The sequence below is a fragment of the Sparus aurata genome, chromosome 3 (genome assembly GCF_900880675.1).
Source record: "Sparus aurata chromosome 3, fSpaAur1.1, whole genome shotgun sequence".
NCBI lineage: Eukaryota > Metazoa > Chordata > Actinopteri > Spariformes > Sparidae > Sparus > Sparus aurata.
In genome coordinates this window covers 24,098,085-24,121,233 of record NC_044189.1, presented here as the reverse complement: position 1 = coordinate 24,121,233, position 23,149 = coordinate 24,098,085, and the positions used below count along the sequence as shown (strand labels likewise).

At 42.5% G+C, this 23,149-nt stretch overlaps 2 protein-coding genes and 1 long non-coding RNA gene across 4 annotated transcripts; 1 reads left to right on the top strand and 2 right to left on the bottom strand.

The window, feature by feature from the left end:
* Positions 1-1,206: 1,206 nt before the first annotated feature.
* On the bottom strand, positions 1,207-4,452 carry LOC115578720 (uncharacterized). 2 transcript variants are annotated; one of them, XR_003983520.1, is made up of 3 exons: positions 4,310-4,452; positions 3,358-4,171; positions 1,207-1,426 (listed from the first exon to the last, which is right to left on the bottom strand). It is a non-coding gene; the product is annotated as an uncharacterized LOC115578720 (long non-coding RNA). The 2 variants fall into 2 exon arrangements; XR_003983519.1 differs by having other exon boundaries at positions 3,688-4,171.
* On the top strand, positions 4,166-14,876 carry LOC115578719 (solute carrier family 22 member 13). Its single transcript, XM_030411822.1, has 10 exons — positions 4,166-4,572; positions 6,905-7,008; positions 7,520-7,674; positions 9,442-9,610; positions 9,802-9,916; positions 11,336-11,436; positions 11,552-11,763; positions 11,874-11,982; positions 12,611-12,823; positions 13,030-14,876. The coding sequence occupies exons 1-10, from the start codon at positions 4,231-4,233 to the stop codon at positions 13,136-13,138; spliced, it is 1,629 nt and encodes a 542-aa protein (XP_030267682.1). The 5' UTR covers positions 4,166-4,230; the 3' UTR covers positions 13,139-14,876.
* LOC115578718 (digestive cysteine proteinase 1) lies at positions 14,710-22,685 on the bottom strand. The gene is made up of 11 exons (XM_030411821.1): positions 22,506-22,685; positions 21,775-21,834; positions 21,596-21,688; positions 19,726-19,898; positions 19,075-19,336; positions 18,772-18,967; positions 18,446-18,639; positions 18,271-18,362; positions 16,128-16,289; positions 15,348-15,537; positions 14,710-15,270 (listed from the first exon to the last, which is right to left on the bottom strand). The coding sequence occupies exons 1-11, from the start codon at positions 22,546-22,548 to the stop codon at positions 15,083-15,085; spliced, it is 1,653 nt and encodes a 550-aa protein (XP_030267681.1). The 5' UTR covers positions 22,549-22,685; the 3' UTR covers positions 14,710-15,082.
* Between the last annotated feature and the right edge of the window lie 464 nt (positions 22,686-23,149).

The window sequence follows — 23,149 nt, the reverse complement described above, 5'->3', positions numbered from 1 at the left end:
ATCAACCGCCTCCGTCCCTCACTCACACCAGCCTGCACTGCTATTCTCGTTACCACCCTGGTTACATCTCGTCTGGACTACTGTAATTCTCTCCTCCATGGTCTTCCTCGGAAATCACTCCATAAACTCCAACTGGTCCAGAACGCAGCCGCTCGTGTCATCACCAGAACTCCCTATGCTGAACACATCACTCCGGCCCCGCAGCAACTCCATTGGCTCCCTATCAAATCCCGCATTGATTTCAAGATTCTACTCCTCGCTTTCAAGATCCTTCATAACCTGGCACCATCGTATCTCGCTGAACTGATCCATATCCACACACCCTCCCGCACTCTCCGATCCTCTTCTACCATCCAGCTCTTTACCCCATCTACCAACCTAACCACCACGGGGTCAAGAGCTTTCAGCCCATCTGCCCCCAGCCTCTGGAACTCTCTCCCACCAGACATTCGCACTTCTGACACTGTCTCCACTTTCAAACCTCGCCTGAAAACACACTTATTCCGCGTGGCTTACTCTGTATCAGCCTAATCATATAATCATACTCCTGCCTATTCTTTATTCCACTCTATTTCACTAGTCTCACCCCGGAAGCTCAACCCCTCCTAACCCGCCCGGTTGACTTCCTGTATGATGAGGACTGAGGAGTCTGAATCCTGCAAACATTCTTGCCCATTCTCTATTCCACTCTATTGCACTATTCTTACCTCGGAAGCTCAACTGTGCCTAACCCGGCCCGGTTGACTTCCTGTATGGTGAGAACTGCAGAGTCTGAATTCTGTGCGGAGCCGGCACCATGTAAATGCATCCTCTTACTTATCTTTTTTAATTTTTGCACTAAATTGTCCCGTTTTTTGTCGTACTGCTGTTGTTATAATCCCAGTATGAAACTGTGTTGTGCGGTGTCCTTGAGTGCTTTGAAAGGCACCTTCAAATAAAATGCATTATTATTATTATTATTGTTATTATTATTGTTATTACAGTCTGTACAACACAGGCTACTTCATACCAAACGTGCACCTTATGCACCTTCATACCAAAACTCCCCTTTGACTATTTTAGTTCCATCATCACCAGCTGCAACATTTAATGATGCTTAAACATGACTTCATAATAAATTACAATTCTGTAAATATGCTAAGCCCATATTATGCTTATGCTGAAATTAGCTGTGTTAATAGGCAAAACAAATCCAAGTCACTCTTCTGGCAACAAGGTTAAAAGTGTTTTATTTAGACGTCTGCTTCATGTTGAAATCTTAGAAATGTTGACAATGCAGGTTCAAAATGAGCCGGGCAGCAAGCCATGGGCACAGAAGTCCCTCAGCACACAGCTGTCCCTTCTGTTAGATGGAAGATGATCGCACACACCTGAGGAGAGAGCAGGTGAACTCAGACGACCGATATAAAGTCTGGTCGCTCATTGTCTGTTCAACAAAAACAAAAAGAAGAAAGATAGAAGAGAAATGGATGTGTTATAACAGAACACAAAACAACATGTAGTCATTTATGACACAACAGGCACCAGACCCATATATCAGAGCTAATACAAAACATCTGGCCCTAACAGACTGTGGGCTGCACTTTGTATAATATAAAAAACATTTATTATCTAATTTAATAAATTACCTAATGGTTACTTTCAGTAGGCTATATTAAGGCGACTAAGGCCATGTCCTCACTACACCGGGTCAGGTTCAATTCCAGCTCGGGCTCCTTGCTGCATAACATCCGCTGTCTCCCCTTTCCTTTCTGCCTCCAGCTGTCACCAAGGGTGTCAGTTTGTGTTGAAAGGAGGAGGGAAACTCAGCGGAAACAACATGTTTTTAACGGTCTTAACCAGTAGGCGATTTGAGGGGGGATGAGGGGGGAAACGTTTTCGTAACGCATCTTGTTCTCTGTACACAGGGGCAGAATAAAACCTGTAGCAGACGCACATGTTTATGTTGTAATCTTCGTAAAGTTTTTTCTGACAGTTTAATATAAATAGTAAGTTTGCTATTTATGTTCTAAAACTAAATCTTACTTTTTGTGAGTGTTTTTAGTGTGTCTGTTCAGAGCATGGTGGCTTATGTTGGTAATTGTCTTTTTTTTGTGCTGGTTTATAGTTTAACCACTGCTGAGTAAGCTGTTACATTTCCTGACACCAGATGTTTTATGCCCCGTTGAAACGCACCCTGCAGGAGTGACGTTTGGCATTCTGTTTTAGTTTTTAAATATAAGTTCCTTATATCGGACAATATATACGCTGATACTGATATATCTGTGATAGGCTAATATTGGCCGATAAAATTGCCCAACAAATAAGTCAGTCGGGCTCTACTATTTAGCACAATGTTCATTGTTTGTCCTTCAAGGAATTAAGATGGTAAAAAATTCCAAGGGGCCATGTAACTTAAAAGAACCCTGCTTGAAGTGTATTGTGAGAAGCATGAGAAAACCTGCCTGAATAAACTTGTGCATACAATTTAAAGGTGTATTTACTCAATACTTTAATTCAGTTATAAAAAGACAATTGTGGTAGGTAGAGAAGGAAGATAACTGGATAAAATGGAATTGTAGAATCAGAAATGTCCCAGCTATGGTTAAGATGTTCTTCAACAATGTCCTTTGGGAGATGTACATAAGTATGTCCATTGGAACATCCGCTCTGTTAAAAATAACCAAACCACCTCTTGGTCTTAACTTATGCCATTTCAGGCCTTATGTAAAGGGGGCGGTCAATGAGGTCACAGTGGATATTTAGGACAGGAAAAGGAACTGCATAACGGCTCATTAGTCAACATTTCTCCATGACAGAAATGTTTCGCACATTTTAAAGATCATTATGCCTTTTAACAGCGATGGGGCCTAAATCAGCCATTTTAAATGGTGGTGGTGACTTTTCCCCATGTGACCCGAAAGCAGAGGACACCTGTGGCCGTCACAAACAAATTAATGCAGAAACGCAATAAAACTACTACTACCATTTCATAATAATTATTAAAAAATGTCAGATTGATAATCAGACTAGTTCATAGTTGTTTCACTCTTAACAAACAATGAAATGCTCAATAAACTATTTATTGAAACACTTACAAACAACTTAATAGTGGCACTATGAATAATGTTAATAGATGGGACAACATAATGTTCATTAAAAATGTACAAACATTATCATAAACATTTCAAAAACCTGAAAAAACTGTCATGGTTGATTGTGATTTCTCCCCCAAAACTACATAGTGCACCTTTAATAAATGGCTTTAAAAAAAACAGTGAAATAACTATAGAATGGATTTAAAGTCACTACAAGTTTGCCAACCTGAGGTTTTAAACGCAGCATGTCGCAACTTTTTCCCGAGTCAAACTTCTTTACCTGTACTCGTCACCAGACAGTCCGAGTCAGGAGGAGTGATTCAATCTCCCAGCAGCAGAGGGCAGCATCGGGCCTCTGAAGGCAATATGCGCGGTGCATTTTGTTTATGTTGAGCAGAGATTGTGTAATGTACACACCACAACAATGGGCTGTTGTTGTTCAACATGATGAATGGCTTCACGTGTCACCGATGCGCGCATGATTTCCCGAAAGAAAAAGACGCGCCGCCGTACCTCCACCCTCCTCCTGTGGGAATGTGTCGTAACACTGGAGCGTATTTTATGGGATTTTGTAACGAGGCTGTGGCCCTGCCCTGTAAGTGATACACACCTCACACCAGCTCGCTCCCACCTGCTGTTACTGCATGTGGGCTTCTCCACGGAGAGGGCAGCGTCTCAGCGAAGGATGCGTGGCTTCATAACCCTCTGACCACTGCAGGGAGACCAGGACAGTTGTGCATTTAATTGTTGGCGCGTCGAGCAGATGCAGGCTCCTGTGTGCCGTCCAGTTGTCCATTTGGATCTTCGGGAGTGTGGAGCCTTTCATTGACCTGTGTGAACCTTCACCTGCGGGGGGGGCGATGCCTGTGCAGCAGGTTACAACAGCCCATGCATTCCTCGTGTTATTTCAGCAGTGCTAAACTTAGGAGAGGACTTGCAGACTGCAGCTGGACGCGGACTGTGTCGCCTTTTTGATTTACTTCACCTCCTGAACAGCACAGCTCATCACCGCCTGTTTTTTTTGTTTTTTTTTTACTGTCCGCTCGCTGCACGTTCACTACTCAGCCTCCCGCCTCCATCTCCCGGCCGATCACCTGGAGGAGAGAAAAAAAAAAACACATCCCAATCTCCACATTGACCTTAATTTCCCGAAATGAATTTCGACCAGGTCCTATCTGCCATCGGGGGCTTCGGCAGATACCAGAAGATTTTGTACATATGGATTTGTTTACCAAACGTCCTCCTCGCCTTCCACATGATGGTGAGTATCTTCACCGGAGCCACGCCGCCCTTCTACTGCCGGGACAGCTCGAGCCCAGGACCCGGGAATCAGTCCTCCTTCCCCGGGACGCTCAGCCAGAACTGGAGCGCGTCCTCGGATTCCTCCTGCTTCTCCTCTGGCGTCCTGCTGCAGGACAACCGGACCGAGCGCGTCCCGTGTGGCCAGGGATGGGTGTACAGCACGGAGACCTTCCAGAGTACAGTAGTCACAGAGGTACAGTGTGATGCTGCACGTTAAATGCGATCTGCGTGACCTGAAAGGGAAAAGTGTGTCATTCACAAGCCGACGATCCTGCACGGAAACAGCTGAATCCAGTTGTTCGATGGCGGCAGGAGTTCAAAATGAAAATTCTTTAAAAAAGACAAACAATATTGGAATGATAAGTTAAGGATCATAACAGCAACAAAATATCATGTATTGCAATGGCTGTCATAATCTTTACTGCTACACTCTGTGCATAACAGCCTTTTAGTGAGTATAGAAATTGCAGATAAACCGAGTACCATACTGACAAACCTGGTGTGAAGCCATGTGACAGAAAAAAAAAAATGGCTGTTTGGTTCATTTACACCGATTAAGGAGAGAAAATCGAAACTCAGGTAATATTACGGACTCAGAAATATGTATTTTGAGCTGTTATTAGAGTAAATTAAGGTCCCCAGAACACTGTTAGAAGCTGGAAAGTTGTTTAGTTTGTGTAGGCATATTTATTATTATTATATATATTTTTTTCTAAGTCAAAGAAGATATTTCTCTTCGGATAAAAATGTATTCCCCAAAATGACATAGTGCGCCTTTAAAAATGTGCTTACAAAAACTGGCACCAAGGAACGTTAGAAGAGCAGATGAGGTGAATATCAGTGCAACAATATGAACATTTCTCCAGCTTTAATGATCTTCTCTCACCTGACTGGACCCCCTCATTACATTTAAATCACTAATAACCATGTCAAAATCTGTACAGTAGGTTTCCCCCACCACTTGTTGGTGTGCCACATGTGAACATCTATAAGAATCATCAAATCAATCAAAATGCTTGAAAAACCCCTGAAATGTATCTTTTCAAGAGTACCGACCCTTCTTATGCTAAAACACAAGTTGTTGCTTGTTTCCTATACTATAGTTTGTCCGTTAGATTATCTGAGCCCTTATGTCCCAACCACTTTTCAAGGATGACGCCCCTACTAGCCCCTCAACATATGGCTTAACACGAGGCAGCAGCCAGTTAGCTTATCTACTGGAAACCAGCTAGTCTGGCTCTGTTCAAATCTCACAAAAGGTGCATATCAGCACGACGTCTGGCTGATAGGATCGGATCATTGGCTTGTGTTGGATAACCACACTTGGGGGGATCATTGCTAAAAATAGATATTCATGTATGTGTTCTGTGTTTATAAGAAATGTGGGCTATATATGTTGATATCGGAATTGATTTATTTATCCTTCATTTTTGACATGTAGGCATTGTTACATCTGATTACAAAGCAACCGATGCAATGTGTACAGGACCTCTAGTCATTGCTCATTTGCAGTCCTTGTCCCTGTTTGGGCTTTTAGGGAATAAAACACACAATACAACAATCAAAAACAGATGTTAAAACTGACGATGAAACAGACATGGACAAGCAGCCGCTACTCTAACATCGGAATTTGCATTGGCCCCCAGAATCCAGTGTCAGTGGGGCTCTGCTATAAATTTACCAGACAGATATGGGAGTTTGATTGATTTTTTCATAACTTTTGCCGTGAAAACAAATGAGGGTATTCCTCACAACAGGGTCCAGCGTGTAGGATCTAGTGGCATTTCGCAGTGCGGCCGCAAATTGTATCCAGCTGAACAGCCGCCATCTCATTCTTCCCTGTTGTGGTCGCTAAAATGTGAAAAATGTGAAAAGCCCTCTCTGGAGCCAGCGGGTGGTTTGTCCTTTCTGGGATACTTGAAACATCACGTTGCCAAAATGGCGGAATATATGTTAAAGGGCCCGCTCCCTCTGCAGATTTGAGAGGCTCATCATGAGAAAGCACAATGACTTTACGTTTCATGTGATTACACACCAATGAAAGTATAATTATTCACATTTTGTTCTTTTTCTGCTCCCAAATACTTCACACTGGACCTTTAAATGTACCCTTATTAAGCCCTGTAGGGAAATTTGTTCCCTCCACACAGTCACTGTGCAGCGCTCAGGAACCGACTGCAGTTTTAAGCCAAAGCCCTGGGTAAGAGCGCTGACAGGAGAATTAACCAAACACACACGGTGAGGGAAACTCTAACAGATACCGGGCAAGTATGCAAACTCCAAACAAAAAAGGCTCTATCTCTTTTTTGGTGTGTGAAGCGACAGTGCTAATCATTGATCCATTATAGGTCTCACCATCACACGGGAGCTGTCAATTAACACAGTGAAGCATCTCAAGGACTTTTTTTAAAGTAAACTGCCACACATTGATTCCCGCTCGAAGTCCTGCAAAGGCCAAAAGTTTTTATTTCTTGTGTGTGCTCCACTATCCAGCCTCCTTTTGTTTGCTTTCTTTCCCTCAACAGTGGGACCTGGTGTGCGACAAAGCCGGACTGAACAGTCTCAGTTCGTCTATCTACATGTTCGGCCTGTTGGTGGGATCTGTGGTGTTCGGAGCCATGGCCGATAGGTAGGCTTTATTGACCTCTTCTGTCCCGGAGTTCCTAATCTCTGACTGTGTGGAAAGATACCACACACCAGCAGATCCTCAGCATCAAAGCGTTTCTGCAGGGGCCAGCACCGTTGGGATCTTTAGCATATGGTTGCCATGTGTAGTAAATAGAGCAATTGACACATTCTGCTGGCTGAGTTGAAGGGCGACACAGTCTAGGATTGGCTGACACTGTTTCTTTCTAGTTGGATTGTATTTATAGACGATGCTCGTGGCTTGAACATGGTACAATATTTATATTCTGTCCATTGATTTTTTTCTCATTGAGGTGGATATTAAACCTCTCCAATACTTCTCAAATTCCTGAAGTGGTGTGACACTATGTGTGGCAGTTTTCACACACTAACTCTACATAGTGCCTGTATGGCCTGCTCTCACCCCGCCACAGTCGCAGCGGTTTAGTTATCCACTCATTTATGCATGTGCTGGGAGAGTAAACTCACGTCCACGGCTTATCTCTCCGTGCTAGGTACGGCCGGCGCTTCATCCTGCTGCTGTCCATCGCTCTTCAGACTGTGTTTGGAGTCGCTGTGGCCTTTGCACCCAACTTCCCCGTCTATGTGATCCTTCGCTTTTTAGTGGGCACCACGATATCCGGAGTCATCATCAATGCCTTTGTACTCGGTACTAACAGAACACAGATACACACTGAAAAACAAGCATGACGATGATGGGAGAGCATAACTGTAGCAACACTGGTAGTGGTGCATGGATTATTCAGAAATTAAGAAAAAGCACAAATTGCATTTACCGATATGTTGTGTTGGGGAATCAATGGCAGTAGGTGATTCTTTAAAATGATTACTTAATGAAAAAAGGCAGCAGATTTGTCCCTTTACTTCTTGAGAAGAGGTTGGATAAGATTTCAAGAGAACAATTCCCTTGTCTTTAACAAAACGAAGATGTAGTCCTTATCTCATCCTCCCCATACCAGTGGAAAAGTCAAGAGAAGTTTTGTAGTCCACAAAACATTTTTGGAGCTTCACAGCAGAACAGTGTTGCGGCATTCTCACCAAACAACTAAAGTAGATGGGGACATTTTTTAATAATGTAATCCAAGTCTTCTGAAGCCCCTAGATCCCAAATTAATCTGACATAATTTACACCCTTACCCCTCGTCACAACAACACTATCCAATGGCCGTGGCCTCCCAGCAGGACAGTGTGCCCTGACACACCCGAACACTGCTCAGAAACTGCTCGAGGACCACAATAAAGGGCCCAAGGAGTTGACCAGTCCACCAAATTCCCCAGATTGCAATCTGGAAAAGCATCTGTAAAATGTGCTGGAGCATGTCTGATCCATGGAGGCCCCAACCCCCAACATACAGGACCCAGAGGATCCATTAGAAAATGCCGCGGTGCCAGACACCACAGGCAGCCTCAGAGGTCCTAAATCAGAGCTGTTTTTTCCTGCACATCGGGAACCTTCACAATATCAAGCAGGTGGTCATAATGTTATGCCTGCTTAGTGTATACTAAATCACTGAAATGATTCTGAAATATTAGATGATCTTCTTTTACATTCTCCTATCTCATAGGCTCACAAAACCCTGTAAAACCCGTTACAGTATATTTTTTAATGAGCAGTAAATGAGCAGTTTTTTCACACTACCTAAAACACTGATATGTTAACATGCTAGTGCTATCAGAAGGACTGGCAAGACATTTTGTACAGACATTCATGATCCCCACAGGGTCCATTGTAACATTTTGTTGTGATACAGTAAAGGTGCAAAATATAAGATTTATGTTTTAAACAATCCAGAGTTAACTAAAAAGATTAACACAATGTCAAAAGATAACAGTTTTGACATTTTGCTGCTAAGCCCTTGCCTCTTTGTAGGGTGGTAGTACGATAGAAAACAACACCAACACTGCCCCTGTGCTGAGAGATCCTAGTCCGGACAGAGTCAGCTAATGTAACTGCTAGCTGCACTGTTAACATTGTGTACTCAGCAACAGTAGTTAGCAGCAGTTAGCTGCCACTCTGGGGATATGCTGCCCTCTATTTGTTTGGAGTGTGATTTCAACAGGTGGCCATTTCTTTAAATGTTCATTTATCGTCATCATTCAGCCAACACTTGTGTTTGTCCAACAGTTTGGTTATTTGAATACCTGCAAAACATTACTGTTAGCCAGAGTTTTACTTTGTGTGTAGCACTTTATTTTAGCATGCTGTAATGGAGTTATTGTACTTTAAATGTCTCATGCTTTTTTGTGCTATTTTTGCTCAATCCCAACACAAACCCTTGCCACTTACACCTTAAAGCTCCAAACCACCTTAGTTTTACCCTCTCCCCATGATCTCCTCACCTCTCCTCACCTCTCCTCACCTCTCCTCACCCCTCTTCTCCTCTCCCTCCAAAACCTGCACTGTTTTTTTCCGAAGGCACTGAGTGGACGTGCACCAAGAGGCGCATGCTAGCCGGTATCACCACTGACTACGCATTCGGTCTGGGCTACATGCTGCTAGCCGGCATAGCATACTTGATACGAGACTGGAGAAAGCTGCAGCTCGCTATATCAGCCCCGGGCTTCCTGCTCATCTTCTATATATGGTGGGAAATTTAAATGCCGCCTGGACATTAGATCCACTGTGTACTCATAAATTTCTATGACAAGAGGACATGAATGCCCTCTTTGTGACGCTCCTTTACTCTCTTTCCTCATTTCTGGCACTTTCTTTTGCCCATGTCCACCCTCTCTGCTCTCCCCTCGCTCCCTGTTTGCTCTCTCTATCTCCTGTCAGGGTGCTTCCTCAGTCTGCCAGATGGTTGTTGGCCAACAACAGAAGTGAGGAAGCCATCGCACTCCTCCGCAAGGCAGCGCTTGTCAACGGCCGGGTCTTACCTCCTGCTGTACAAGTGTGTCATTCTACTCCCTACAGACAGTGTGAACTGTTGGGGTCTAATACTTAGAGTATAAGGATGGTTTACTCTATATTGTTATCATTGTCAAAAACACATGAAAAGACCAAAACAACAATGTGTTAGTCTTCTCAATACTTACCAGATTACCGACTTTGGCAGACTACATCAATTATTTCATACAGTCGGTTTAAATCTTGCAGAAAGTTAAAGATCAATACCACTCTGTATGGTAAACAGGCTACAGCCAGCAGCCAGTTAGCATAGCTTAGCAGGAAGATGGGAAACAGCTAGCTTAGCTCTGTCCAAAGGAGATGAAATCAGTTCCTCTAAAACACATTAGAGTGGCTCTATGAACAAATTTGTAGCAATTTACAAGTGTTAGTCTCTTTTATGTCTGCCATATTTGAGCAGTTTGTAAGATGTAAAATTAGACCTTCCTCGTATCTCTCTCTTCCCTTTACAACCCCTGTGGAGTGCTTGTATCAGTTAACGCTGCTGGACTGTGCATTTCTTTGTAAAGGACCCTGGTCGGATGTTCCACAACAGTCCAAAGGATGTAACCTTATGCACTTTGTTGAGTGCTTAATCTCGGTTCCTCTCTCTGCTCAGCAAACAGAGAGCAACAGTAGCTAACTTTAGTTTGTAAATGGAGTCCGCTAACATAAACGAGGCTAACGCCCGGCTTCCGCACAACAACAAAGTTTCACAGTGCCCCTTTAGTTAAAAAGTTATATCTCATCTGTTTAATGTGTATGAAAACCTAATGTTTATAACAACAAGTTGCCTTTAAAGGTGCACCAAGTAGTTTGGGGGAAGAAATTAACAAATAAACAAATGAAATTATTCATGACTGAATAAACAAACTGACCTCAAAGGACAACAAAGCTGCATACTTGTTTATATTTGGTGGACCCTGCCACCTTTCTAGCTTCAAACAGTTTCCTGGGAACATTATAACTCTGACAACAGCTTGTTTATTCAGTTATAGAAAAAATAAATATTTCTGAGTTACCTCATTAATATTGCATTTTGAATTTCTTCTCCAAAACTAAACAGTGCCCCTTTAACTTCTTAAGGGCCAGGCTCGCTGATTCTTCCCATTTTGCTGGTATTATGCTAAGCTACGTTAGCTTAATTACTGTAGCTGTTAGCTGTAGCTTTATATTTAGGGTACAGAAATGATCCTGTTACAGAACTCTCACCAAGAAAGCAAACTTTATTAAGTTATTTTTATTCCTTACTATTCCTGTCACTACTGCCCTAAAACCAGTGGGTTCTGTTGATAAAAAGCTATATCAGGCTGTGACTCCACTGTTAGTGGAATTCATTTTAGTTTTTTCGTTGGACTTATTAAGAATCATGCAGAATATCACCAGCCTTATCTTTTAAGATGTTTGGTTTACTTGTGTCCAGATGGAGAAGATTTTAGGTGGAGGGAAGCAGAGTCATTCAGCGGTGGATCTCGTTCGAACTCCTCAGATGAGGAAGCGGGCTCTCATCTTGTTCTACATCTGGTACATTGCATTGAAATGTGCTTTTTAGGGTGTTTTCAAAACCATAACAAATCAATTTCTTTGTTCCATTTACCATTTCTTTCCTCTCTCTTTTCTCCTCTGTCTGCATCTCCAGGTTTGTGAATGTGCTGGTGTATTACGGCCTCTCATTGGGTGTATCCAGATTGGGGACAAACCTCTACTTGACTCAGTTTGTGTTTGGGTTGATCGAGGTCCCGGCTCGATCTCTCGTCCTGTTCGTTCTACCCTTTAGTCGCAGATTCTCCCAAAGTGGATTTCTTGCTGTTGGAGGGCTCGCCTGTCTGCTCATGCTCGCTGTCCCTGAAGGTACGATGGACTCTGTGTATTTATTCTTACAGGAAGATCAACTTTGTACAAATATTCTTTTTCCCATTGTATTTTGAGGGCTTTAATAATTTCCATCCCTCTGTCTGTAGATCATTCCAATGTCCTGGCTGTTCTTGCCATGGCAGGGAAGTTCGGTATAACAGCTTCCTTTGCTGTAATCTATGTGTACACTGCGGAGATATTCCCCACTGTGCTTCGGTAAGAATGGTCTTTTAGTTTTAAAGGAGACATAATATGCTCATTTTCAAGTTCACCATTTTGTTTTGGGTTACTACTAGGATATGTTTACATGCTTTAATGCTCAAAAAACTCATCAGTTTTCTCATACTGTACAGTGCTGCAGCACTGTTTTCACCCTCTGTCTCAAACGCTCTCTTTCAGCTACTGTCCCTTTAAGACCTCCCTTCCGAATACCCAGTCTCCTCTGATTGGTCAGCCGGCACAATTCACAGCCAGCACCGCTGAAAAAGCGAGAACAATTGTGCTACATTAATTTGTATCTACAGAGCTAGCTGCTAGGCATACATCGTACAAATCTGTGACTCTGTGACAGTGTGATGTCACAAAGTCTCAAAATTAAAGATGGGACTACTGATGCGACGTTTCGGGAGCAGTGTTTTCTGTCTTCTCTCTTGAGCTTCTGTTGTTGCACACTTTGATTTTTTTTTTTTTTTACTTTTAAGACCCTCAACAAGTACAAGAATCAAATCAAGCTGAAGGAAAGGAAACACAAAGACAACATGAAATTGAAGCATAATGACTCTCCTTTAATTACTTTTTAAATACAGTTTTAAAATATTTAACTTTGTCCCTTGTGTACCTACAGGCAAACAGGAATAGGTGCATCCTGCATGTTTGCAAGGATGGGCGGGGTGTTGGCACCCTTAATAAACATGCTTCACAACCACAGCCCTGCTGTGCCCCTGCTCATCTTCGGTGCCTCCCCGCTGCTGGGTGCTGTCCTCACCCTGGCACTGCCTGAAACTGCTGACAGACCTCTTCCTGACACAGTGGAGGATGCAGAGAACTGGGACATGAGGTACAACAATTTCACCTCTGCTTTCACATGGTGGGACCTTGTGGGTTATTGCTTTATTTAGGTTAAAGGTTAGAGTACACAGTTTCTTTATGCGTCCTTGCTGCTCAGCCTCAGTGACCCTAATAAAACCTCAGTGCTCCGTATGTTTCCCATGCCCAACCTCTGCAAACAGCTTATTGTGTACTTTTTTATTTTGACTCCTGCAGCCCGACTCCCAGCCCTGAGAAGAAGAACCCTGAGATGTCTGAGGGTTTCAGCCAATCAGCCAGCAGCACAGAGGAGCAGGAGCTACAGCATCTAGCAAGCAAGGCTTAAGTGTGTATAAAATGATACACACATTCCATGACTACATATTATAAAGTCTCAACTTTGTTACCAGATATAGTACTTAACATAACATCCTCTATGCAATTACATGTCAGGATTTGATTGAGAGCTCTATGCAAGAAAGCTAAACATATTTTACCACCAAACCAGCATGCGGGTGTGCACGCACACGCACACAAAGCAGCCATTCATATATGCTGCCAGGTCAACTCAACAGCCTACTGTTTCACCAGCTGCAGGTAAACACCCGTAGGAGGAGTAAAGGAATAAATAGTCGCCTTTTGCAATCTTGTACATTTCTCCAATGTTTACACATTTCTCACAGTTTTGAGAAGTGGTTTGATATATATATATATATCTTACACACAGATTGCAAAATGCATTTGTATATATTTATAAATCTACAGGCATCATTTCAGATCTGTGTTGATTTGACAGGAAGTCTTAAACAGGCTGCCATTTCCTCTCTGATGCATTACACATACTTCCCACTGTGCTACTATTGTTAGCACATCATGTTTTTAAGGACTGGATTTATTAAATTTTTTGCATTTAGTAAAAGCACAATATTTTTTTTTATAAAAGTGAATCATGTATGTGGACTGTTTGTTAAGTATATCTTTGTTGTGACTCTGCCACTTTTACACATCTAAGTGTGTTTACAGGTTTTGGGGTATACTACTGCATATGTGGAAAAAAAGTAGTATTAAGCCTTTTGTGGCTCCAGAAGAAGCTGCAAAAAGGAGAATGTGTGGAATAAAAAAGGCATTTTCTCTGTGTTGATTTCAGAAATTAGTTTTTTACCAGTCCAGAATGACTCGCACTGAAAATCGCAGTTTCAAGACTTGACGCCTACATTACCCACAATGCACCTAAGCCGCTAATACTTAAATCGTAATCCCCACATACCTGTAAACATGATTTGATGTGTAAAATTGGTGAAGTTACCCTTTAATGCTGTATTGAACAACCAACTGACGCGTTTTCTATGTTCTCGTACTCAAGACAAGAGAAATAAAAAACTAGTCGAGTGAAACTGCATGCACTAGTTATTTTAATTATGCCCAATGTAGCCTTTTATTATTGTAGTTCTTTTGTAGTTTTGTATGTGCCTGTGATCAGCATGTCAAGAAAACATTTGATTTCAGTATTCTTTGCTGAGGTTTGTTCCCTTTTTGGCACCTTGAATCACACTCTGATGTAAAATGACTTGCTATGATGACTTGGATCTGTGAAATATTTACTACATTTGACATTTTTATAAGCGTTTAAGGGCTGTTACTGTTATATGACTTTGTGCTACATAAGTTTGGCATGGATAAGAAGCACCAGTCATGTTATATGCTATGTTACTCAGGCAAACAAAATTTGATTATTCAAAATCTATTATTCCTGTAGCAAAAAAAATGTGAGGTCAGTTTGCTCTGAATGTGTAAAATGTACATGTAGCGGGGATAACCTGTAATCCCACTGCTTGGGTTTTGAAAGCATGCCTTCCTGCTGCCCAGCATGTGAGTTTGTTAGGTCAACGAAGAATGTCACAGAAGCCAAATAATGGGTTCCTTTCTGATTTTCTTTATTGTTTTTGATTCCAACTCAGTGCATTTTAATGCGACAAATCACAGCGTAAAAGAACAAGTGAAAATGTGTCACAAAAATAACTTTGTAAAAACTGAAATGAAGGCACTGTAGCTGTGAGCCACCAGCAATAAACCTGTTCAAACCACGTCTGAAAACAAACTTCTTCTGTGCGGCAACTCAATTCATTATGTTAAGTCAACTGGAACATATATAACACATTATTATCAGCAAGCAGCTCAGTTTGATGCGATAACCACACCTCAACACATCCAGCATCAGACATCATTCATCCTCAGACACTCACATAGTGGCATTAACACATAGATTCATATAAAGCGGAAATGGGCTAAACTAGGCCAGTGTCACATATGTAGCATCAGTGGCGACGCCACAGTTGTTATCCTTCATAGACATGAGGATGTAGCCGTCGTTGCCCCAGTAGGTGGACCATGAGTTCTTTACCAACCAGTACGGCTCCCCGTTCAGGGTGCCGTATCCCACTGCAAGCACAGCGTGGTCCAAATCATCAGTGGTGTTGCCTAGAAAACACAAGAAGATGATTATAGACACAAGAAGACTTCTGTTGATGTAAAGTGTATGAATGTATGCAACTTACCACAAGCGGGTTCATAGTAGACGCCGTGGCTGTAGAAAACAAATGACCGATGTGAAGCATCGATACTGACAGCTGTCGGGCCGTTTTTGTAGAGCGCCAGTTTCAGGGCTTCTGCATCTCCTGATGTGACGTTGGTGTAGCTCTGGATCTTTGCAGTCAGCTCAGATGAGTTCAAATGGCAAAATCCATTCTGTTCAGATGGAAAGGGAACATGTAACACTATCAGTTTATCCCCCACGCCAATCCCCAACTATGGGACGTTATTTCAGCTGGTCAGAACTTGATGATCTACCCAGTCATCAGTCATTTCAGAGGCATTTATGTCTGTACATTAGCTGAGCAGTGAACCTGTAGGTAAAGATGTAAGTTATATTGCAATGGGACATTCACAGAGTCACACTGCTCTAAGAAAACTCCTTAAGATGCCTCAATATATACTATTTCTTGGAGATTATTTGATGCAGACAGAATCGTGTTTGATATCCAACTTATATGTTATCTGACTCAATGTTGCTGTCTCGGTTCAGATGTCAGATGAGCTCTTTCAGGATTCATTTTGGCAATTATCCCCGAGTTAATCTTGCAGAAAGTCTTCAAAAATTCTAACTGAGTAATACACCATCTCTAAATTATTGTCAACAGCATGTGTGAGGGTGTTTCATCATCAGCCCAAACAAAAACAGCCTCACAGCTACCTGCCATTCTTAAACCCCCCCCCCCACTATAAAAGGTTCCCATGCAGTGCTGCTCAGTGCGGTCACTACACGTCATTTTGCTCACCATTCCCATGTAGGCTCCGTAAGTCTCCGTTGTGGCGATGCCTCCGTGTTTCATGATCCACTCATACGCTCTCCACTCCTCCCCTCCATCACAGCCGTTATTGCCGAAACCCCAGGAACAGTCCACCAGCATCTGTTGAGACAGAACCTGCAGGGAGCCCGTCTGAAATGCAAGAGCGAAACATGATCAGACGCCACACAACGATCAGCCACATATCCAGTTCTGCACCAATCACATTCTGAAATACAACACAGGTTTCACCAGCTGTGGTATCTTATGGCAAATAGCTTTATAAAACACCTAATGGGTGGGGTAAAATGAGACAGAAGGTCATGTAGAAAATGACATGAATACAGTAGATAATTTGAGATTAAACGGTAAGTTTGATTTTTACACCAGCTGTTACTCGCAGGTTGCTAGGCAGACACTGTGAGATCTTGAAGAAGTATATGTGAGATCGACCCCCGGGGAGCGGCTCTGTTTGTATAGCTGCCTTGGGGAATGGAGGGGGGAACTGCGGCATCACGCAGGTCACTTCCTGTTGCTGCGCTGCGTGCTGGAAAAAGCCCAAAGACGAACTGCTGGGACTTCACAACAGTTCTTTCTCCTGGAAGAACTCAAGTGAACTCGCAAACACTGCACCAATTAGTGGAGTAATCTCTGTGGGCTGATTATTTTTGATGACTGACAAATCCCATTAGTAACTTTAATGAAAGACATCAAGGTTCAACATTGAACGGTACGATGTGCTTGCTTCTCTCCATTTCCTATTATTGACAAGAAAAAAAAGAAGATTGCTTACAGAGATTTAACTATTTTTTTAAGCAAGTTGTGGTAGGATATTGTCAACATTTTTGGCCTTTTAAACGTTATAAGATTAGTTACAAGATTAAGTTTACAATGGACAAGGGGGTCATGTAGGTACCTAATGAGCATGCTTCATCAGCGCACAGTGCCCCTCTTTTTCTCCAATCAGATAGCACTCCACTAGCACAATACCCTCTGCCCAGAGGAACCCTTCTAAAGGACTCTTACGGCCTTATTCAAATAAATAAGATCAAATTAATGTTATATTTCAATAATAACCACCCACCTCCCAAATGTTTTTTTTTCATTTTTTACAGCAGTCTGTCACCTGCCTCCTTATCAGCCTATGAATAGGCCGCTACTGGCTAGCCGCAAGACACAAAATCAAGGGTGTGTGAGAGAATTTGGTCACTTCAATGGGGTGCCATCAATTCCCATAATAACCATCCAACATTTGGAACGAGTTGCTTGGCAACATGGTAAAAGGAATGCCTTTGAGCTTTGCCTTGCTTGGGGATGGAGGCGGGCCTAAGCTGACAGTCACTGAGTTTTATTCCTTCACACACACTGTCAAGTCTGTCTGACCTGAGTGAATGCGACACAATGAACCCTATTGTGGAACCGCCCCTCTCTAAGGAAGAGGACTTCCTTTCACTCACAGGGATGCTTTTCTCAAGTTCAATGCAAAGAAAATGAACTCTACCTCAAATAAAGAGCATCAGACGCAGATCTGCGCAGGAATTATTCATAATCATTCCTTTAGATTTCCCCCCCCCCCAAAACATCCTCAGTCAGCCCTTACACAAGGCTGTAATAATTATACTTAATTTTGAACATTTTATGGGGATATTTGCATATTTGTTTCCCTTTTTGTGTTGTTCTATTTATGCATCTTTTATTTTTATTTTTCATTCATAGATATGCATGTTATTTTTCTTTCTCTACCTCACCTGCAGATAAAAAAAAAAAAACTGAAAACAAAAACTAAAATAACATTTTGAAACTTGTTGATGGAATGTACGACACTTCACCTTAAACCTGCCCTTTTACCTTTAATTTACAATATTTTCTTTGCTTTCGGTTTGATGTGCTGTATTTTTCTGCCGGAATAACCCATTCCTTTAGAGCTAGAGGGATTATTAAGATTACACCCGGTCAGTCTTGAATACTTAAAAAGATGCCCGTGGCAGATAACATGCAAATCAACCCAAACATGAGCCGCCATGTCCATACTGAACATCTGCAGCTTCAAAGAGCATAAGAAAGCAGCATGGTCTGCTGAAAACACTGGAACGTGGCCAGTAACCATGATGCCAGCTGCCTTTTATCCAGTCACCTTTAGGAAAAGAGCGCCCTCTACTGATCCAGTGGTGGCGAAGCTCCAGCAGGAGCCGCAGATGGCCTGGTCCTTCACTGGTGTCACAGCGCCTGTAGGAGAAAAACTGAAAACTAGGATGTCCTGCCAGGCGAACGCATCTTTGGAAAAACATTTAAAAATTGTATATACGCACCGTAAAGCCTCCAGTCGAGTGACTCAGGTACTTGCACCCCTTCGAACATCTGTGAGGGGAAGGGGAGGCCTCTGTTTGGCGTCTTCCCTCGTTTCCTACCCCTCATGGTGGCCAGCTCGGACATGGTGCGATCCGACAGAGAGTTCAGAGCCAGAGTGAAGGACAGTCCTGCTCTGTTCTTGGAGTGGACAAACCTACAGAAACAAACAGTCACCAGAAACGCTTCAGTTAAAACTTCACCTATATCCGTGATAAACTGCACATGAGAATGAATCATTTATCGTGCTGCATTGACGCAACCCATCAGTATAAAATGTTCGTCTCACCGGAGATTATGAATAAAAGCGTGCTCCCTTTTCTGATGTTCTCTTTCATCGCTGTATTGACGCTGGAACTTGTCCTTGAAATGGTCAAACATGCGCTGCGAGTGGCCCGACGCCGAGGTGTGGATGAGATCTTTCATGGGATTGACCAACATGTGGTGCTCCACTCCTGGACCGGGAAATCCCCCACAGCCCATGCCTGCAATGGAGAAATAGACAAAACACAAAAGTGTTTTTTTTTTTTTTTCCTAGGCTTTAAATGTTTCTAAAGCGTCTTGACGTGTGTACCAACAGCAGAGCACAAACCTTCAGGCAGCAAGAAGACTTTTGGGTCCACATGAGGGCTAAACTCTTTGTAGTCCACCAAGTATTTATCATAATGTGACCCGAGCAGTGTGTTGTATCCCATCATCTCATAATGGAGGGGTACGGCGGGATCTTCTTTACCAGCCGCGCTTCCCTCAGAATGCGTCACCCACAGTGTGTATGTGTTCTTCTTGTTACCCACAGTGGTCACGTTCTGCCAGACTTCACACAGGGAACCTCCATAGTACTCCATCCTCAGGAACTATGAGAGGATTAACATTGTGAGTGTTTGGAAAACAGAAATGAATCACACTCAGTAAGACTGTAGCGTAACAGACTCTCCGCAAGATGACAGGGAGTGTTCCACTAGTTTCTGTGACAGTTGAAATGCAAACCACATATGCAAAAGGTGCAGCAGATACTTGCGCTTCTTATCTGTCTACTCAGGTTCAGTCTGCTTTTACATTTTAATGGGTCACAGAATATGTTGCAACATGAGAAGTAAGTTGTTTTTTCGCTTCTGTAATTCCTTTCCTGGACTGTAGAATAGTGTCCTGATGCCATGTAAACTGCTAAAGGTCAGCACGTTTGTTTATGGCGAGCAGACTAATGTCACGTGCTGCACAGAGCTCGTTGTTCACACAGACAGACCTGGAAGCCCTGCACATCGGGCAGCGACGTCTGCGGCGTGACCGCCTCATCCTTTGTTCCGTTCATCTGGAAACACTTCATCACATTCTGCTCCACCTCTGTGGTCTCAGGGGTGATTTTATAGGACACGCCCCACTGCTGCTCCGCCGCCAACTGATATGTCGACACTTGGCCTGTTGATGATCAATGCAATGGATGTTAAAGTAAGACATCATTGGCTTGTCTAATCTTATTCTGCAATCACATACACATTCATTAAAAGCTTTAGTTATTGCATTGGTTCATTTAATAATTTATCCTGAACCAGGAAATGTGTGTGTTAATTTAATTTAAACCAGGTGTTACATTTTGGAAGCGAAGGACACCTCAGCTGTTAGAGAGACTGAGCAGGGCCCTCCGCAATACATAAATTGTAAAAAATTCTATTGCATATTTAATGGTGCCTGCAATAATGTGTAGAGTGATATGTATAAACAAGTCGGCAGCAGTTGTAGCATGGCTGATGTTAGTCTCTCCACCGGTGTCTAAGGTAGAGGGTGTCACTCTATCTGGAAAGTCTTTTTCTCTGTTAACTAAAAAAAAAAAAATATTCAATCGCACCTCATAAAAATGTTCCCAGGCTTGGTAATAATGCAACTAACTGGCCAGTGGGTTTCAATAATATGTAATCAGGGACCACACGGCGATTTAGCGACAGGTAAGGCCAGCTTGCACACGAGGTTGTGCGAGGAATCATGGGTAGAATATCTTTATGTTGTGAAAATTAAAGGATTATTTTTGTTCTGAATTTATCTTTGCATTAGCCTTTGGTGGATTCAAGTTGATGTGCATTTTCAGACAGAATTTAAATGCAGTTTGAGCACTGATAATGTTCCACTGCCAACATTTTTGCACAAAACTATATTATAATTTAATGCGTGTTTAGTCAATTTCTCTGTCAAACACAAGTCTGCTAATCATGGATTTGGCTTTCTGTTTGTTTTAACTACACCAACTTATGACTCCCCCCGCTGCAGAAAAAAAGTGACTGAGAGAGAGTCACTGGGGGGAGAGATTTATTTTGTGCAAGGATCATTTCTAAACATATCTAGCAATTAATTCTTCAGACTGGTTGTGAGTGCTGGTCTGAGCACCACAGTGACACTCAGAGAAGAGGAAAGTACGTTTACATGTGGTATGCAAGTTTAAGGCCATATATAATACATCAAATGACAAATGTTCAGCTTCTCCATTGTAATATTGCTGTAACTCTCATAGTGATGCCGCTTCAGTGTGCCATGTGCTTGTTTGAGCTTCGGCTGCCAGATATAGGCTGTAAAAAAAAGGAACTCACGACTTCACGACTCTGACTTCAGTTAATGTGGCTACTTCTTATTACTTGCTCATAAAGTAACAATCGGCCTAATGTGTAATGTTTCGGCTGCTTCATCCACCCCTGGTAAAGATTTTACTGTTTTGCTAAAGCATGTATTTGCTTTGTGTGGGTTATGATAAAGTTACATACATGATGATATCAACACATTATAAAAAAAACACACCACTGGGTACATGTAGGTACATTGAAAGCCAAAGAAAACGAAGTTGTCCACAAAATAAGACGCTGAAATAAGACACTCAACATGATCAGGGCGGTGAGGAAACAAATGAGACAACAACACAGCACATAAGTGGTCACGTGAGTGTGTAACCTGAGCCAACAGTTACGTGCTTACTCATTCTTTTCCACTTCTTCGAGTGCTTATGTTCTGCTCTCCTCATTTTGGTCTGACACATCAGGCTCTCAGTTTCACATCACTGATCCAGCCAAGGAGGAAAATAACTAAGGAGTCATGTTTGAGAGAAACAGTCACAGGTCAGGTGTTTTTCTCACCATGGTAGTAGTCTATTCGGCTGGACTTTGCCGCAAGGTCTAGCCAGCCCTCGAATGGCTCCTTGATTTCAGCATAGGGCAGAGAGATCACTCCTGCAACGAAATGTGAAACACTTCAGCAACAAGGCTACATTTTAAAGAAAGCAGGTGAGTAGCGTGTGATCTGGTGTTGCTCTTACCTTTGACATGATAACTGTTCCCAAAATTTGGAAGAGAAGGGACCGCTTTACCCTCTGCAGCTGAAAACAAACAGAAGAGATGTTGCTGTACTAAAATAGCAGTGTTCCTGGCCAGTGTTCCTTACAAAAAGTCAAACATCTACTAGAAAAAGGTCGCATGTTAAAAAAGGGTCCAATGTTGTATTCTTTCATCTAATATGCACCGACGTACTGACACCTTCGATGAGCTAATTAATGGAAAAATGTAAGCTTTCACACATACACTGTCCCCAGGCTCAGCAATGGAACAACTGGGGGGATAACTCTATAACAGAGGGGCTTATGGAAAAAAGACATTACAGTGTCGCAAGGATTACTGTAAATATACCGAATTAGAGAGTATATTCAACACTTTCGCTCGGGATCATAAGCCTTATTTTAGGATGTATGCCGCTTCCCTGATGAGCAAGCCAACTCTTAATGGACAGTTTTTTGACTGAAGTTTGGTGTGACCTTCTCTGCATGGGACAGCACGTATCAGAAACAGAAGCAGACACACTTTCCTTAATATCAGAAGGCTGTGTATTGTGTATTCACAGCTAAACTTGAACTTAATTACTTGTACGCATTTCGTCATTAACCTAAACAACAACAGTCAAGAAACGACCACGAAATAACGCCGCTAGCTTCCGTCATAGCATGTTACCAGCTAACAGGACACACTAAATGGCGATTTTAAAGCATTTCCTTACCTGTAACAGCGCACAGAAGAACAGCAGCGATGTACACACGCATTGTCTCAACCGTGAGATCAGGAAAAAAAAACAGGAAATTAAGCGGGTCAGACAAAACTCACACAAAAACACATGACTCCGCAATCTACGGCTCTCCAAAACAGTAATTAAATAACTTGCTGCAAGCACGTCCACCTTTAACCAATCACACTGTGGCGCGGAAGAGTTTCCTCCAATCAGATGCGAGAGGAGGGGCTTCCCTGCGCGACTATCATGTGATCTGTGTCATATGACCAACTAAAGCGATGGGTACAGATTTTAAGGAAAGGGTGAAACAGAACAGTGCCTCACCATAGCAAAGGTTTTTGTGGCCTGTAGGACTTTGAGACAATCATGATGCCTTCATTGTGTTTGTGATACTTTAGACACATGCAGGACTTTGCCAACAGTAAAAGTATTGTGACTATTCAGCAGAAGTTGGAGCTATACACATTTAGAGCTCCTGCAAGATTCTTCCCCCATATTTTCTTTGCTGCAGGCTGGTAACAGGTGGAAAAACTAACAGTATTTGTCCACTATAATGTACTACTGATTGGGAGTGTATGTTCCCAGGGTACTTTGTTCCCCAGTTCAATGTCCTCCGTTAAAGGGTAGGTTCACCC

Bases quoted from the DNA above. Each gene is read 5' to 3' on its own strand.
- LOC115578719 (XM_030411822.1), top strand. From the start codon at position 4,231: ATGAATTTCGACCAGGTCCTATCTGCCATCGGGGGCTTCGGCAGATAC. The intron at 9,917-11,335 runs GTGTGTCATTCT...ACTTGTGTCCAG, and splicing joins TCTTACCTCCTGCTGTACAA to ATGGAGAAGATTTTAGGTGG. The intron at 11,764-11,873 runs GTACGATGGACT...CTCTGTCTGTAG, and splicing joins CATGCTCGCTGTCCCTGAAG to ATCATTCCAATGTCCTGGCT.
- LOC115578718 (XM_030411821.1), bottom strand. From the start codon at position 22,548: ATGCGTGTGTACATCGCTGCTGTTCTTCTGTGCGCTGTTACAG. The intron at 18,363-18,445 runs GTGCGTATATAC...TTTCTCCTACAG, and splicing joins ACTCGACTGGAGGCTTTACG to GCGCTGTGACACCAGTGAAG. The intron at 15,271-15,347 runs GTAAGTTGCATA...TGTGTTTTCTAG, and splicing joins CTACTATGAACCCGCTTGTG to GCAACACCACTGATGATTTG.